The sequence below is a fragment of the Telmatherina bonti genome (genome assembly GCF_933228915.1).
Source record: "Telmatherina bonti genome assembly, chromosome: 9".
NCBI classification, from domain to species: Eukaryota; Metazoa; Chordata; class Actinopteri; order Atheriniformes; family Telmatherinidae; genus Telmatherina; species Telmatherina bonti.
In genome coordinates, this window is record NC_136627.1 from 29,750,846 (window position 1) to 29,769,757 (window position 18,912).

The 18,912-nt window shown below is 39.4% G+C and overlaps 1 protein-coding gene across 4 annotated transcripts in view; it reads left to right on the forward strand.

Moving 5' to 3' along the window:
- stard13b (StAR related lipid transfer domain containing 13b) overlaps positions 1-18,912 on the forward strand; it is a gene marked incomplete at its 5' end in the record, with an annotated part of 46,037 nt that overhangs the window by 16,564 nt on the left and 10,561 nt on the right. Inside the window, one exon of one of the 4 annotated variants that reach the window (XM_079247043.1) lies at positions 5,124-5,286. The exons of 2 other annotated variants lie outside the window; for them this stretch is intronic. In XM_079247043.1, the coding sequence (XP_079103169.1) occupies positions 5,124-5,286 (163 nt within the window). Of the gene's footprint in view, positions 1-5,123; positions 5,287-17,792; positions 17,947-18,912 lie in introns of those variants that run through there. One more of the 4 variants, XM_079247045.1, reaches the window with a different exon arrangement.

Genomic DNA, 18,912 nt, shown 5'->3' on the forward strand with positions numbered 1-18,912 from the left:
AGTTTGATTGTATTCCAGTAACATTTAAGTAGGTAATGTATAATAACACAAAACGTGACACTGTAAGTTGGAGGCCATTACTGATTTAAGGTGTACACAGTTGAATAGCACACGTGGAATAAAAACCTTGCCTGAAGTGTGTCATTAACTCTCCACACGTGCAGAAAAAGCCTGCCTGGCTGTATTTACAGTGTTCCTTTGTGACGCCAACTTTCTCCTTTCAAATGACCGTCGTCCTCGTGCTGCCGCAGGAGGACGCTGGTGGGATGATTAATACTCTCATTGGAAATTAAATCGAGCTTAACATAAATAATGCATGTTCAATTTTCTTTTTTATTTGTGGTTTAAAACTTTAATTTTGCTCATAAAACAATATAACACCAAAAGATGAGTTGCCTGGTGACAATATCCTGCTTTATGGTTTGTACTTATTTTTCACTTCTGAGTTATTCTCTTTGAGAGTACAGACTAAGTATGTTTTATTGTTTTTTACTGGTCATATCAGTACATGACTGTGGATAGTCCATCTCAGTCAGTATTTCAGGTATGTGACTCCAGTTTAGCATGCAATGCAATGTCCAAGACATGCTGTATTGCATTGCTACGTTACAGGCATCTCTTTCCAAATGCAAGTGAAATATTTAAATCACTTTTTAAAATTGTGTATACCTATTAAAGTTAAATCAAAATATCAAAAATAATCTATAGTTTCAGCCCTTCTAATACTAGCAATATGGTCACACAATTGGTCAAAAGTAATGTAAGCCAGACATATCTAGATGGAAGCACAGAGAAAAGGAGAATATGCCATGCAGTGACTGTGGGGGAAAAAAAGTTAAAAAGAGATCCATTTGAGTAAAACTAGAAGAAAACTAAAGATTTAGTGGTTAACGCCTGTTTTAGTGGTTCCCCTGAAGCTGTTGTGATGGATGTCTCAGGAGCGGAGCGTAATAATTGGTGCAGTTGCTTAAGTTTGCCACTAGATGAAGTGAACTGACCATACGAGCATCTCACATGGGAAAGCCACATGAATTACCAAACAGCCCTGTCTTCATGAGGGAGGCTGAAGTCATACAAATAGAAACCAGATGTTTTATGTGATATCACAGCTCACTAGTGTGTTCTTTTTGTTTAACTGGATTTAGAGCTCCTGTTCAGCTTTCCCACAAAGTTGTGTATTTTGTGTGGTGTTTGATGTGTGTTGGCTCAGTTGAGAAGCCTGCAGGGGCACGTCACCGGTGAAGTAGCTGAGTGCTGTGATGTCTGGATATTTGACACATTAACCTTGCATTCTTTTCCAGATACAGTGTGTATTAAAAGTGAGTGATAAGATCCATGCAGTCTGCATTCCTGCTGTACTGACCTGCAAATATCTATGCAAAACAATAACAGGGAACCGATATAGATCTTTTTTTTTTTTTTTATTGCTTCATGGGAGATCGCGTTACTTTTGGCTGCATGGTGCAGCATGGTTTTATATTTCCCATTCTGGAACAGGATTAGGTCTGAAAAGTTAATGCAGGATTCCAGACATGCAGCTGCAAATTTCTTTTCCTAAACAGATGTTTGGGAAATCAGAGGGAGGAATTTTGGACGTGTTGGCAATTTAATTCAGGTCTTGGCTCCTGACGGCTAATTTCTTGCTCATCTGAGATAGATTTGGCTCATAAAGAAAGAAATGTATTAATGTCACATGGCAGAAAGTGACCCATTTACAGCTAAACGCTGATGAGTGGCAGCTGCCTCAGAGAGTCTGAGAGAAAGCTCAGTAAAATGTCTGACTTCAGGCTGACAAACTGGATAATGCAGAATATGCTTTTCACACTTTTGAGATCATATTTTATTTTTCACCCTCCTGAAGTTTAAGCAGAGACTCACCAGAATGTAAATAAAAAAGGGGGATCTTTATACCTATTTCTAATAGATCCTAATTCCAGATTAATTGGAGCAGGAAAATGATGGATGTGAGCTGTTACAGTAAGCGTAAGGTAGCTGTAGAAGATTGGCCTTAACTATTTTAACTTTTTAACAATTTGACTTTTGTTCAGACATCAAACTGCTATGGATAAATCAAGGTTAGTTAGTTTTTTTTTTTTTTTTTTTTAAGATAACCAGGTTTTTAATCTGCTATTCATCTTGAAAGCTGCATCTTATTGTTGTGAGATAGTATCCGGCGCTTTATTTAACAATATATGCATCTCAGATGGACTTGCATGACTAAGATATAATTTACCTTCTGCTCTGAGCTAAGTATTCAGACATTAGATGGCTTATGAGTTGGAAATGTTTGGTCACAGTAAGACTATTCTAAAAGTATAACCAGAGGAAACACAGTCACAGTTGCCCCAGGGCTGCCCAGTGCAGATTACATGTGTCTGCTGCCGAATCAAACCACATCAGAGGGGTGCCTCCTGCCAGAGCCGCCTCAAGATGAATCAGAGTAGCCTACAAGTTTCCCCTCTAATCACACCTGGCTCAGTGCTAAAGTGGAAACTAATGAAGTCTGCATTATATACCATATACATATATATAATATGGCCCTGCGATGGACTGGCGAGCTGTCCAGGGTGTACCTGCCTTTCGCTCAAATACTGCTGGGAAAGGCTCTAGCTTTCCTGCGACCCTTCATTGGACTAAGCGGTTAGGATAATGAATGAATATATAATATGTGTGTGTATGGGATATTAAGCCAAGTCTTTTGCCTCCGTTGTGAAGTCATCTTAATTTGTTTCCCAGAAATGGTTTTGTTATTTTGTCATTTATTTTCTGCCTTCTTTCACAGAGCCTTGCTATGTGTTTGTGTTTCTGTAATGCGAGCCTGGAGTCCTGTTTCCATGCTGTATTCTGGTGGAGCTCTGAAACCCAGACAGAGACGTGTTGCAGCATGTTTGATAAGATGTCAACACTCTAAGGACAGACCACAACAATTTCTTCATGGCTTGCTGCACAAAATTAAGCACAAGGGCATCTCTGACTTTGGAACTCTTAGTTTTTTCATGATACCAGACAAGTTATTTGAATTCAGACAGACAAAACCATTAATCTTATTCATTGTGATGCTGCTTAGCAGTGGTCAATTGATTCGTCGTAATATGATACGTGTGATGCACAAGGTACATTTCTTCGTTTAGACAAGGAAGGAAATAGAAAAGAGGAATGGATTCAGAGAGCTCACACTGCTCCTAACAGACTGGCACTCACTTTGCATCTGACACCGTAAGCACGCTCTTTACTTGATGCATGAATACAAGTATTTGTGTGTGTAAAAATGAGTCAGCACTTGATGAAATCATCTGAACAGAGCTGAACCATCACCTAGTGTTTTTAAAAAGCAACAGTCTCATATTAAAATAGCTCCACTTGAGGGTGTGGGCATGGCCATTAAACCCAGGAGAAGTTTATGAAAATGTGCAGTGGGCTCTGAAGTGTGCTGCTGAATTGTGGTCTTTGTGAGCTTAAGCTAGGGTGGATTTTGCGAGCCAGGGAGAGAAACAGACAGGGGCTGTGTTTAACTTGGTAGCTTGCCCATTGGTGCTCTATTCACGTGCACGGCGCCATGCTTATACTGAACAGGCAAGTTTGTATGATGAAGCTAGAATGGTCATGAGGAGAGTGGCAGGGGTCTTGATTGGCACTGGGTGTGTCTGCTGGTACACACATAGACTTTATTTCAGTTGTGAGGAGATTGTTGTTACATGTTATTAACCAGCTGAAGTAATAAATCAGGGGATCTGATGTTTTGGTTTTGTTGTAAATGATCAGTGGTGGAAATGTGCTTTGCAAATATTTCACACTGACATAATACTGTAACTCTCAGGAGACTCATTTACTCTGATATGGATACTGCATCCTAGGCACATTTTACATTCTAAGCAGAATATTTTATATAAAGCTTAAATAAATAGTGCATTGCTTCACCTCTTTTTGTATGTTTCTTTTATGATCTTTTTAAAATGTTTTTTAAAATCAAATCTCTCGTATGATTGATTGCTATGAGGACACTTGTATGACTTCCTTTTAATCCTTAGCAAGTATTTTAATGCCTAACCTTCACAGACAACTTTGACTGCCTGAACTTAACCAAGTAATTTCTTGCACTGTGAAATAAAACATTTGTAGAGTTAATCTAGTCAAGCCAGAAAACAGTAGTGTTATAGTCACAACCCTTTTTACATAATTCATGTCGCTTATTGCAAAATAATGACTTATAATATGGAGCTGTAAGGCAATTCTCTCTTTGTTAGGAAGTGATGATAAATAGTCAAACCTATTTGAAGAGTTTTTAACTAAACCAGAAAACAAACATGTTTTTTTAGTAAAACGACAGAATAATTAGTTTTTTTTTTATTTAATAATTACTTTTTGACTTAAAAATTGTAATTTTGCTATCAGAACTGCATGACTGGTATTTGATCTGAATCATATTCAGTAAAGGGGATTGAAATCACTTTCATGCACATTCAGGTTAAAATGTGTTTTTCCTGCTGAGTAGTTTTAAGATACAGGAGACCCACTGAGAGGACTTCCTGCCACTAGAAGTAGAAGTAGGTATTCGGAGTGGGGGAGCAAAAATTAGCATTCCCCAGCCTAGAAAACAATTTTTCCTTCTTCTTTCCTCTCCTCTTTGCAGGTTTCTGTGAAGTACAACACACTCACTCACTCCAGTAAATTTGGCACCTGTGTCACCAGTAACAGCAAAGAGCTGTTCCAGTGTAGAGTGATTCCAAAAGCCACTATTTTTATAAGCCTTCCCACACCCCACATCATCCACTGCTGCTCCCCTTACTCAGTTCATAGGCATTCCAGTGGTATTTATATTTCCCTCCAGAGCAGGGGGAAGTTGTCGAGCCTTCACACAGGCATTGGATTCAGCTCAGCAAGGTGGGCAGTACTCCCACTGCTTGATGACTATTGGCTCCCCTGCAGTCACATGGCCTGCAAAGACACACTGAAATGCTGGCACTCCACCCCCTTGGCTCTGCTGTGCCTTCCCTCTCAGCTCACTTTAAGCTTTTTTGCGCATGTATGTGAAGTTTTCTGTTGGTGAGGCTGTGTGTTTGTGTGTGTGTCGGTGTGTAGCAGGCAGTAGTCAGGGGCCTTTTTTGGGCTACAGTATTACAGCAATGTTTCGAGACCTTCCAGAGTCTACAGGTAGCGAGTGTCTGGGCAGTATGACCCCTGAAACTCAGGATATCTACCTGAGAATGGATCATCACCGCAGACGATCCGGCTACAGGCTGGGAAGGATCATTGCCAGGCAGCAGCTGCTCAAGAGGATTGCAGGAGGTAGGAGAGGTGTTTGAGTAGAGGTGACAGCTCAGCCCTTTCGTTCAGTCTTTAGGTTGGAATTCAGGCTCTGTAAGGATTTCTGTTTGAGTTAAACCTTCTAAGAAATGCTTTCAGGAATGTCTAAGCAAGCAATAGTCAAAACATGAAGTGATTAAGATGACGTACTTATGGATGAGTGTTAATGCAGAACAGAACATTGGTTGTTAGCAGAGATCTGGTTGTTGAATATTTATCTTTTGTTCCTTATTGTCTCTAGATAAATGTGGAAATGAATAAAAATTCCTGTTCTGAAGGAGAAATGTAGTATTGGCCCAGTATGTTTGGACCACCCTGCAGGTAGAGTCAAACTTGACCTGAAGCCAATCGCTAGTCAGAGGTGAAGTGCTGCTAAGTCAGTGGTATCGACTGACTGCAACAATACGAAAGGGGATAAGCTGTAAGATCAGTTGTGTAAAACAAGCCGAGCCCAGAGTGTAAACAAGAGATATCAATGTCTTGCTTGACAGTTTTACAAGCTCTTTTCTGGATTGCTGTGTGTAGCCAGGAGAGCAATAGCAGAGTTTTTTTTTTTTTTTTTTTTTTCTCACTGCGACAGGTCTTGACCTTTTATTCAGCTTTCTCCAAGACCTCTAACCTCTTGCCTTTGTACCTAGCTGAAGTTTAAAATCACTCCCTTGTGGTTCAGAGGGGGTAGGGCAAGCGTAACAACAGATAACACAGAATACAGTAAACCCCCAGTTCCTCTTTCAAGTGTGAACACCCTGATGCTGGATCAAAGGCCAGCCACATGTCATAACAGAAGACTCATCAGAAGTGTAGTTCTCCTACCAGTCACACCAACTAATGAGGATGAGTCAGATAGTTTATTGTGCGGGCAAGATTCCCTCCAACACCAAAGAGTCCCAAGGAAACAAATAAGCTGTGTTTTGTTTTGTTTTTCCCCGCTGGTGTGGAAAATGCGTAAAGCTCGTTCTTGAGCTGTGTGTACATTTAATGCTCGACTTGTTTCTAAGAAATCTTCATAATTTGATGTTTCCCGGCATGTGCAGTCATGTAACCTGCTGTGTTTTCAGATTACAGATGTCTGTCTGACAGCAAACCAACAATTTAGGGCCGCCTGTGACATGGACAGAAAATATAAATGCTTTTATTTAATGGTTTAATTAAATAATATATTGACTGGTTTTATGTAGAGCTGTGACAATATGTTTTTCGATTCCGATTTTTTTTGGGTGCCGTTTCAATTTAAATTCCGATTCTCATGATTCCCTGATTTTGCTGATTTTTGTAGACAAAAAAAAAGTTCAAAACTTATTTTACTTGTCATTTTTCTTGATTTAAATCAGGAAAAAACAAAGTAGCCAGACCATCATTCTGCTGCTATAATACACAAGAAGACAAAAAAAAAAAAAAAGATCAATAAAAACAATAAAATTGACAAAAATTTTATCATGGACTATTTTTATTTATCTGAAAAAATTGATTTTTTTAACAAAAAAAAAAAAAAAATCTATTTTAAAATTGTGAAGCAAAAATCCAAATATTCGATTTGATTTTCTTACCCCTAGTTTTATGTCATATAAGTTGTTGTGGTTTTGAGTAAAATAATATAATAATAAAGCTTCCTTTAGTCTTTTTTTTTTTTTTTTTTTTTTTTTTTGCATGGATCTAGTAATTGTACTTTAATGAGTAGTACGTGTTGCAGTTTTCTGCTAGTGACTTCCATCCTTCCTTTTTCATCAGCAGAGCAGCGTTGAAGGTCTCCATCAGCGTTGTATACTTTCACATCCCACGTCTCCACGCAGCGTTTGAAATCTCCCAGATAACAGTATGGCAGCATGAGGGGCTGACTCACACACAGATCTGCCCTGCATTCCAGCTGGCTGGACATGTTGACATTGCAGGTTGAGAGTGAGTGTGGACCATGGTGATGAGCAGAGTCACTGATGTTTGCTCCCACCTCAAATTCCAGAGGAGCTTGTTTGACCTTAGTCATGTTTCCGATTTGATGGCGTGTCAGTCACACCATGCATACTGTCTCCATTTTCTGTCTGCATGTAAGTTGATGTTCTTGTTCAGACAGATTAAAGATCCACAAGCCCTTATCATCTAAATGCTTGCGACTTGACTAGATGGATAAGCAAGCTTCACAGAGATCTGTCTCTTCTCACATCCTGTACACAGTTTGTCATTTTTTTCATATAGTTGTCCAGTTTTCTAGAAAACCTAAAAACATATAGTCTTCTGTGATGAGACAAGGTTTTGGTTAAATACTGGTCAGCTGAATGTTAGCTGAAGCAAGGAATCACGCTTCATGGTTCTTCTGGAGAAAGAAGAACCCCAACAGGTCTTTTCTCACTTGTTTATGTTTATTATAATAGGAAAGGATTAGATGCACGTAAACTGGGTGAGCTGCGGTGTATTCTGCTAATGTCAGCTTAATATGTAGTTATTTTATTTTATAATGTAGACATTGATTGCTTTTGAAATTGTGGATTTTAGTTGTTTAGTTTATTGCATTTATTTCATTTTTTATTTGCTGCAACCTGAACATTTACAGTAAACAAAATGTGAAAAACTACCAGCAGCTGCCGTGAAGGACACACACACACACACACACACACACAGGCACTGCATTTAGTCAATCACTTTCTCAGTTTTCATTTCATAAAATGGTTGATGATGTGTAACAGTGTTAAACATTCTTCAGTAAAGTTTATTTTTAAGGAAACAGTCTTAAAAGTGAAAGAAATGTCAAAAATCTAATGCCAGGCAGTTTTCAGTATTCTTCTAATATATGCTTGTCTGTAGTTAAAACCTCGACTGTAGACTGACTCTCAGACCATTTTTAGTGTGTGTAAATGTTTCTGTTTTGCCATGGAAAAGCTCTGGAAACTTCATCAGCACTTGGGTGGAAAACCAGAGCAACGGAAAGCAACTGCGTGACTGAAAGCTTGCCTACTGACTGTTTGGTGCATTTTCCTCACTGAGAGGCTGTTGTGTATCGGACAAGAAACTCTTTCTCGTGTCAAACTTATTCAAGCTTTCTTAACCTTGGTGCAGCCTGCAGACGCCAATCTCAGGCCTGGGAAGCTCGTCACTGCGTTGTTCGCGTTTAGGACTTTGTACAGCTATTGTCAAATGACACAGGTTATTGCGTAGCAGCCATGTGGAATTCAGTGACTTTTATGTTGCTGTCATGGATGGAAGGCTTGTGTTTGTTATATTATTGAGCAGTCTGGTACATTTTTCATTGTGTCATAACATGCAGGGGCTTTTTTGAAGGGGTATGGCTGGTGCTGTGTTTGTGTACAGTATAAAAAAATGCAGGGACCAATCACTGTGCAGATACCCGCTTCTACGTGGGCAATTATTAAAAAGGCCGAAAGGGTTTTTTCTTCTACAAGGACTGAAGTTCTGTAGTCCAAAGGTGCCTGTTTGCACCTTAACATTGTTATTGTTCACATTGCTTAGTGTTTTTTTTTTTTTTTAGATAGTTTGTTTTTGCTTCCATATTCTATTACATATATTGCAAAAATAACAAATACTTCATGTAATAAAATATATTCTATCAAGTTTTATTGTTTTGTTTTTTTTTCACAAAGTCTAGCTTAACATGAAAACCACACTCAGAGGCGTATCTGTCAGGATAATTTCTTTGTACACTTGAAACTTTTAAATGTTTAGTATAAAGAAGACAGAAACACTTCAGCCTGTTAAGAGGAGACACTTTACCGTTTATCCTTTGACAAAGATGGTTAAAATCACTTCTGAAAAGGAGTTTACTTTTTTTCCCCCTTTCTTTCAACATGTAGTAAAGGTAAATGCAGTCTTAAAAGGAGAGATTCTAGAGTCTGCTCTGGTCCTCAAAAAAATTTCTTCTCTAAAAATACGATTATTCATTGCAAGACGAATGTCTGGGCCATTATTCAAATAGGAGTTGGAACAGAAAATTTGATGTACATTGCACATGTGCATATAACTGATACATGTACTGACACATGTTTATGAATCAAGTAAGATTTTTAGATTGTTGGGCATCATTACTTTGCTAACTTCTAGATCCGTCAGATTCTTTGAGCTATATGTCTGCTTTCAGCCATAAGGTTGTCAGATCTATGCAGACTGGTGTCACACTTAGCCAGCATACCCAGTTTTACTATTTGTACTTTCTACACATAATGAGCCCTTTCCACGTCACAGCAAAGACCAACAGAAGAAAAAACAAGACCTTGGAGCACTAAACTGTTCCATGTTTGAGCACTGTCCTTTTGTGGCATTAGGAAGCTAATCCAAGTAGTCGTGAATCTCTGGGAGCTGAGAGGCACAATTCAGCTCTGAAGAGAGTTTATAGTATTAACAAAGTGAATTTATCAGTTTATTAGAATTTGTTTTGTTACCTTTACAGCTTGGTGAGCGTTTTGTTAAAAATGAGAAGAATCTGAGAGTAATTCAACATCTGTTTACAGCTGAGGTGTGCTGCCTCCCTCATTAGATTGTTCCAAATTCATACTTATAAACAACTTTGATTGTAATTGTGACTGAAATGAATGTGGGGAAAAAAAGTATGAAGTAATATGTTATTTGGCGGTATTTTTTTATTTTTTATTTTTTATTTTATTTCCATTTTGGGAAGAATGGAGGCTGAATTGGAGCGTTTTGATAGCTTGCTTTTTGGGTCCAGGACCAACAAGACTGAAACAGCCCATATTGTACAGAAGCAAAAAGAAAAGACTGAAAACGAGCAACATAGGTTACAAATGGTGGATCACTTCATGTATTGCAAAGTGTGGTAAGAAGATGTTACTGTTGGGTAAAAGCCTGCTGGGTAAAAGTTTCTTTTGTTCAAGCCACTTAAATTGGACATCCAGCTGCAGCCCTGAGGAAGCTTGTTCTTTGAGAGGTGGTCCCAAGCTCGGATAAATGCAGAGGGTTGCATCAGGACGGGCATCAGGCTTGAAACGTGCCAATTCACCTGAGCAATAATTCACTGTGGCGAACCCTTCAAAGGGAGAAGTCGAAAAGGAATACAACTTAAATTAGGCATCCAAACATGATTGGTTTAATTATACAAGCAATTTGAGGCTTTGGGGTGCTTTTGACCAAACAGAATGTTAAAAATGAAGGTTTATTCACTGATGTTTTCTATGGAGTCCCAGGGCTTAGCGAAACCCATTGCTAGAGTTCAACAGGTTCCACTGAACGCAGTAGCTCTGTGGAGCAGCAGCACTTTTCACCTGCAGCCCTGCAACACCAGGAGCACTTCAGAGCAGAACATCTCAGCTGCAGCTGGATATTTCAGTTCACACAATAGTTGCTACTGAGGAACATTTAAAGTGAGCATTTATTACACATGGTCCCTGGGTAAAACTAGTCCCATCATCAATTCTCAATGCTTTACTTGCATTGAGAATCAAAATTCATTGAATACTGATGTGATAGACTCTGAATTAGACTTTGAATTGCTTGGAAAGTATGTCAATTGCCCTGAACAGTTAATCACTGTTATTAAGAGTAACAATTACTGCTTTGCAAAAAAAAAAAAAGAAAAGACTATTTACATATAAAAGTTATCAAGAAAAAAAATCCTCAAAAAACTTTTTTCATCTAGAATTTTTTAAAGTTATTTATTGTTTGTTTCTTCCTGAATCCATGAAACCAAAGTGTACAGTTAGTTGTTAGGTTGTTGTAACTTCCTGCCCTTCTGATGAAGAACGAATAAATTATTCAGGAACATTGTAACAGCAGGAACCAGCTGTCTTTGTCCAGCCAACCTATGAAAGAGAAGTTCACAACATCATCCTCTGTGGATTTCTAGTTTTTACCTCTGTGCTGCAGACTGAGCTCATAGCTGTTTAGTGATTCTGTCTGCCCTGTGTGGATCACTGTACGTCCTTCACAGAGCGGCTGACAGCTGCCACATGTGCATCGCTAATCATTTACTAAGTGCAGATTTCAGAAATGCCTCAGCTGCACTGTAACAGGAATGGAAAGTCACACATTAACTGAAGCTTTCAAGAAAAATTCTTGAGTCTTCCATGTTTTAAAGTTCAGAAAATTCCTCTGGAAAATTCATCACTGCCCAATATTAGGCAAATTTAACACACACCCAAGAAAAAAAAAGCCTTAACTTGCTTGTTTTTTTGTTCCTTCAAATGTAGCAACATATATGATACATTAAACTTATATGGAACTTAAATACTTTTGCTTTAAATTACAATACAATAAATACAATAAAAGTAGAAAACGCTGTGTTATGTGTTTTAGACTCATTTGTGTAGACTATGCAGCTCCTCCACTCCTTTGCACATTGTACTCATGGGATAATGTCAGTTTTGTTCTCAATGTGTTAGACAATATGTATTCAGCATGGTGTGGCATTTAAAACATGTCAGAGTTCAGCACTCCGCTGCTGTCCTGTGGTAGAAATTCATATTGCATGTTATAACCCAGATAAATGGACCTCCATGTAAGGGCTCCGTGCATACATATCACAGCCACCCAGCTCCTGTCTCCTCATCCAGGGGGCGACTGTCCAAACACTGCATGCTTATCAAGGTTCCATATTTTACATTCATGCTCCAAATGTGTTTACATGAGGGAAAAATGTGATCATTCAGATTCAACAGAGCTGCCCGTATGGGTAGCATTTATTGTAAGCAAGGTTGCACTTCAGCCTTATCAACAGTCCATGTGACAGGTATCATCCTCTCTGCTGTAACTCACAAGCTTGGTGTCTGAATGTTACAAGGCTCCAGATGAAGTCTAGTACATTTTCTCTTTGATGTTGTTAATTAGGACCAGCATCCTTAGGGATGGCTCCATGGTTTTATTATGGAGGTCCTGAAAGGGTTTTCTCACGGTAGGGGCCCTTGTTCTGACACTGGTCCCTGCTCTACTCTCTGACTCTGAGGCCATTATCAAAGGAGGGAACCCCACTTTAGACCCCTCTGGGAATCCTTCCAAATGAGAGGAAGGAAGACCTAATAGGGCTCTGCATGATTCAACATCAGAGGAGTTTTTTTTTTTCTACTTTGCCCCATATTCTGCTCTTTACAGATAGATGTTCACAAATTGAATGTAATTTTGAGACTACAGTATTTCTTTTTTAAATGTAATCTTCTGCATGTAATATTTAATTGGTGCTGATGCATTGACTTATAGAACATATTTTTGAGCCATGTTTTAGGTCAGCTGGCTGAGCGCTTGTCAGTAATTCATAGTCTCCCTTTAGCCATGTTATATAGCATGGCTGGAAAACCAAATTACAGTGTTTATATAAGCTATCAAAGCGAAGGAAGAATTACAGCCACACAACCATATATTACTAGTGGGAAAACAGCATGACATGGCAAGGCATGCAGCCTACTGAGCTTTTCATAAAAGAAGACATGTATGGACTTCAAATCAGGAGACAAACAGAAATGTAGACTCATCAGAGTTTGTTGAATGGAGGCATACAGTTAGCTGCATGGCCACATGGGAAACTGTAGACGCCAGCTGTGAAGGAGTTGGCAATAGAGACGACAGAGGAGGGAGCTGAAAAGATGACTGAAAAACATCACATAACCGTCTTGAAGAAAAAGAGAGAGTGAAGGAGGTAGTGAAAAAAAAAAATAATATGTACAAATATACAAAATAAACAGAGTTGAAGACATTTTCCACAGAGATGCTCTTGGACGGAAATGACAGTTGGGGAAAGTCAGACAGGCTTTGAGTTCAGCTCGGCCTTTTCTGAAGTTTATTTCTAGGACTTACATCTTACTGGAAGCATTGATGTCTATCAAGATACTAAACCTCTGCAGGGTCTGTTTTAACATGCTGTTTGTATGGTTTCTATATTAGTTTGAGGACCAAAGAAAACCAGAAATACAATTTGACAAGAAAAATGCCGCCATAGTAAAAGATGAAAGCCGCTTAGAGAAGATAGCATTTGATGTGTATCATTACTGTCAAGACTACATTATTAATCCTGCACTGCATTACTTATTTATCTGTTGATAGGAAAAATATCTTCAGCTGTGGCACTGGAGACATGAATGCCCTGCAAAGATCAACACAAGGTAGAGGAATGAGTCCAGGTTTTCAGGGAGGTAATTCTGGATGAAATTAAGAAGGAAATCTGCAAAAGCTAAAGTTGATGTTTTTATCACCAAAGAAAGCAAAGCGTTCATAAAGGCAGCCAAGATAGTTGTCAGAACACTTTAACATGCGTGGGAACAAGGCTGCACTCCAGTGTCTGGAAGTGTTTAGCTCGTACATCTTGCTTTGGAGGTTGCGCCGTTATGTGTTTCACAGAAGTCCTGTTGATTGATTTCTGCTGTATTCTAACATGCAGACTGAGATGTCTCCTGCTTTCTAAAGGTTTGGGACAGATGTCTGTTGGTAATGGATACTTCTGTACAAGTGTCTGTGTGTCACAAGCCAAAGTTTCCTGTATTGAGACTAAAGGGGGAGAACACCTGTCTGTGAAGCTGGAGCACACTTGACACTTCCCTCAGTCTTTTCTATTTGCTAAGAAACCCCAGGGAATCAACATGCGGTTGTTAGAACATTTTCTCAAAACTGAGTGAATGTGAGACAGAGTAACGAGTTGCATGAAAACACAGTGGAGCTAATGGTCTGAACTTTGAAGCTTTGGCTTTTTCAGAGGCCACACAGCCCAAACATTGCAGACCGTTATTTGTCTTCTGGCTGTGACAGCCAACCAGATCCTGTGGGCTATCACTTTACAGTTTGGGTCAAGGATAATTTGTCATTTCTTCACTGAAATGCTGTTTGTGGTAGGATGAGACTCTCCCCAGTTGTTCAGTGACTTAGAACGCAAATTGATATTTGCTTTTAGAGATGGTTTGTAGTGTTTTCCCATAAGACATCATGCAATCCTGAGATGCTACTATCTGTAAACCCAGCTGTAAACTTGAATCTTATGCCAGGAAGGACTGTGGGGAAAAGAAATGAGTCAGCTCTGGGTTTTCTTACAGTAATTCTGGTCCTTGTCATGGCACAGGAATTAGTGTCTACGTACTTTAACGTTGTCATATGATGATTTCAAACCTGTGGATGCTGAAAAAGCTATGCCCTGGTATTTCCAGACTTGAGAGGGCAGCAGAGAAAGAGAGAGTTGATAGGTTGTTTCCCCTGAAGATGAAAGAGCCTCCTCTCTGGGTGTCCTTCATGGGTGAAGGAGAGTGTTACCACAGCTGTTCTGCTCTTGTTTAAATTCTATACCGGACCTCAAAAGGAAAACAGCCCAGATGACTTTTGACCCAGCAGGCTTTGGCAATGGTCAACAACAGCAGGTCTCACATAGTTCTGTTATTTACTCTCAGAATCAATAAGCTCTTGCTGTGAGTGTGTGTGTTCACTTTTAAATGAAAGGTGGATCTCACACCAATGGAGGTGTTAAAAGTCTCTAACCATTCCATGTTTATAGTTGAACAGCATGGATCTGTGTTCTGCCATCTACCAGAGGAGAAAAACAACTGAAGTCAGGCAATAATAATAGTTGCTGTTTTTAAAAGGCTTTTCTATGTTGTATGAAGTGGATGTCAGTAAAACCCTGGCCTGCAGGTTCAGAATGCTAATGTCTGCTTGGCTCACTTGTTACTGGAGACATTCTGCATTGAAATGCTCTCTCCACAGGTCAATATACAACCACAGATTAAAAGCAGGCCCAGGATTTGCTAGCTCATTTGTGTTTTAGAACATTTTGCTCTGGTGTCTTAGCAACGCAGCCTAGAGGTGTTCGTTTTAAACCTGCATCCTACATCAACTGCAGGATAACAGGTCCCCTGTGCACCCCACAGGATCAAATGAGTGAGCCAGAGGTCCCTGTGTGACTCAACACCGCTTCTCTGTAATTACTTGGGCTGTGGAGCCAGCCAGCTCATGTGCCAATCACTGCATCAAGAACAAAGTCACATACACAAAGGCATGGTGTTATTATTCACCTCTGTTGACAGAATTTTATCATTGTTCATTATGTCAGTACCTTGTCAATTTTAAAGACTATCAGAAGGCTCCAAAACTTGATGTTGTGATATTTGCCAGTCGTATGTTCGGTTTTGCAGGAGATTGTGGCATATTGTGCCAAGTATATTGAAGTCTGTGGGACCTGTAGAGCTGGGTTAATTAAGACCTTCTCTAGAGAACAGGAAGGCTTTATTCCCACGACATTAGATGAAGTACATGGGGCTCTGCTCTATTAATCCACCTTTGAATTGCCAGCATTTCCGTTAGAGGACCAGTACACAAAATACTGGCTCTGAAGAGGGCATTTTTCTTCATGTGACTGTTAATTTTCAAGTTAAAGAGCAGGTGGGTTTGCTTTCATGTTAGTGCAGCCTGCATGTCACCACATCCTAAATATGAATGAAAATAAATGAGTATTTTCTGATAGTGATATTATCGTTACTGATTAGTTATAGTTTTAAGGTCTTATTAATCACTTTTGCCTGGTCACTGGTCACAGGCTTGATTCAGTAGAATGGCAGAAATGGCAGAAATGAATTGACACAGGCATCATATACTGCTTTTTTTATTCAAAATGCATTGACAATTAAATTACACACACCGCCACCAAAGGATTGACTTACCTAATATGTAAACTTTACTTTGAGCTAAAGATTTATCACAGTATGATCTTGCATGTCTCTTTCTTCTAAAGCCCACTTTATAAATTAGGCATTATGTTGTTGTTCAGCCATCACATTCATTCATTTGGCACTCATTCATAATTATTTGTGCTTTTTATTTCCTCCCCCTGTGAACAATGGTAAACTGTGAGCCAGAAAGAATTTCAGGCTATTTTAGGCGTGAAACATCAGATGTTGTGGTTTTTGGGTAGACTAGAGGAGGGGTCTCTGTGTTTCCCCTGGCTGGCTGTCTAGTCTTTGCTGACTTCTCACTGTGAGTGGGTGTCTGTATGCAATTATCATCATAAAGGAAAAAGAGAGGCCTCGCCTCCAACGTCTCCCAGCATGACAACATACAGTACGAGTAGAATCTTTTTCCGTATTCCTGCTTCTGCTTTTCTTTCCCCAGGTGTTCAAGTAGACAGTGTTGGTGCCCAGTAGCAGTCGTACTTGTCTGCTGATTCATTCTGTTACAATGCATTGTGGGGGAGGAAAGCACAGACCTTTATTTGTATGGGACTAAATGGTACTTAAAGTAGTCTGAGGGGGATTTTAAATTTTGATTGGGGCTGAGTGTATTTACTGTTAAATGCTTTGCAATTGGGAAGGAAGTGGATTACATACGTCATTCTGCCTGTACTTGAACATTTTTACCCAGTTCTGATCCAGTAGATCCAGAGAGGAAATGGCAGAAACGTCACAAAATGAAGCAGGCACAGCAAGCGCAGGCTACATCTGGAATTATTATCACATGATTGGAAATCATGGATGGATATGATGCCCTTATGTAATAACAACAAAATGGAAAACCCAAGTGAATTCAAGTGCCTTTAACTACATATGTATTTAAATGATAGATTTTCCCCATAAGCCGTGGATTTTTTCCTCCCTAGTACAATCTAACTTACATTTGGATTTTTAGTGTATTCACTTAGCAAATCTCCTTTGTCCTCTTAGACTTTATACATGAATGTGTGCTTTTTTTGTTCAGCTTTATACTCTCATTTTTCCCCTTCTTTCTTATTTTCCACTCATCTTTTTGGATACAATGCTAACTTTATGGACATGAACAAGTGGAAGTCTTTAGGAGTTATTTTCAATGCAAACTGAATCATTTAAAAATGTTAGCATGTGTGCATTAAGTCTTTTTTTTTTTTTTTTTTGCTAAATATCATGAATTATTTGATATTAAGCTTATTTTATGATCCGCTTCACAAATTTCTACTTTAAAAAATGTTTTTTTTTTTGCCACAGACAGAAGTTAAGACAGAGCTATATAAATCTGGTGTTGCTAGTGTGTAGTCTTGTGAGCCTCAGTATGATTCATTACTGCTGATTGCTAAGAGTTTATGTCATGGTTTTCCCCGTGTTCAGCTGCCTACGACTTTTCCATTTCATTGACCCACTGGAACAACATCTGGATCTTTCAAAACCACACTTCTCTTTTGTTTAAGTTAAAGAGTTCCCACATCATTTTTAACACTCCCTGAATGAAATTTTGGAAGACTACAAAAGATGACCTCATCTAATCAGGTGAAAAATAACCGAAAACAATGAAATCCAAAGAAAAATGGCTGTAAACTCTTTCAATGTGACATTCTTTTCTGTGTGTATGAGAGTGTTAGAATTCAGAGACAATTCACGCTGTTTGGCTGCAGCTTACATCTTTGCCAAAAATGTGTTGAGATGTTTGAAAATGCTGTCGTGGGCAGAGCTGGGTAGGAGGGTCGGGCACAAGGAGCTGAAGAGGAGAAAGAGGGGCGGGAGGTTCGGGAGGCTGCCACAGAAAGGGGTGGGTTGTGGGAGAGATTTAGTGTGGGGACAGGCACATGGTGGTTGGGGGTAGATGGAAAGAGAAATGGGAAAAAGGGAGCTGTGAATCTGAGCTCAAACTGCCAGCTGTGTTCAGAGAGAGCAGGAATGTGGTTCAGCGTGGGAATGAAGATGCTTTGACACGTCGAGAGACTCTTAACTTTTGATGGATATATGAAACACTCTGGCTGTGTGATGAAAACATCCCGTGAGTACGCAGTCAATTCTTACTGGAAAGAAACTGCAATGCTAGCCGCTTGAAGAGTTGACAAGTTAAGGTTTGTTTTCCTGAGGATGATGTGTGTTTTATTCACAGTAGGTCCCACAGAAACGGTTTTTATTTTTTGTTTTGTGGGGAACTATCAAAAGAAGAGGATTACTGTAAAGTTTTTCTGGGACTTTCACAGTTGTCAGTCAATATTATAAGGAAAGAGTGAAATACAATTGCACCTTTTTAAGCTGTCATAATTATTGATGCTTACCAAGTATGTCAAACCTTTCCTCCAGCACTACCTGTCATCTCCCGAGCAACACCTTACATAACCAGTGTTCCTTATAGTAAATGTTGCATAAAATTAATTGTAAAGCGAGGAGTTGCCCTTGCCACAGATACTTTATCAGTACATAGCTTTTGACATTTTGGGCCATTGTGTCCAAGTCAAACTGGGTTTTATCTCTTTGTGACACTGTAATTTTATACTGTACACAGTTTTAAAGCTTTGGGTCTTGGAGAGCAAACACAAGTTCTCATTCTTTGGCATGATGCCCGCCCAGCCTTTTATCCACAAGAGATTTCCTTAGAGAGAGGATGAGAGGACAAAATGTCTCAGTATCGTGTTACAGAATGCAAAACAGAAAGGAATTCCCAGCTCATGTTACTTTCTCTCAGTGGTCCAACCTGCGGGTATGGGATACAGGATGACCTGGCAGCGCCCTCACTATGCGCTGCGGTTGAATAATACTGGTCAGATATGATCTGCCTGTGAGAGAAGTGTTGCTGAACAGACTCTTTAGCTTCTGCGGATGCAGGTGGGAAACCAGAGCAGATTGGTTCCTGGTAGCGTACACATGTTGACTTAACTGATGCTTTCAGGGAGTAAACAGTGGAGTTTTGGACATCCAAGGACACAGAGACCTGTTAATATTTATTCAGTTGTTGGTCAGGCTGCAGACC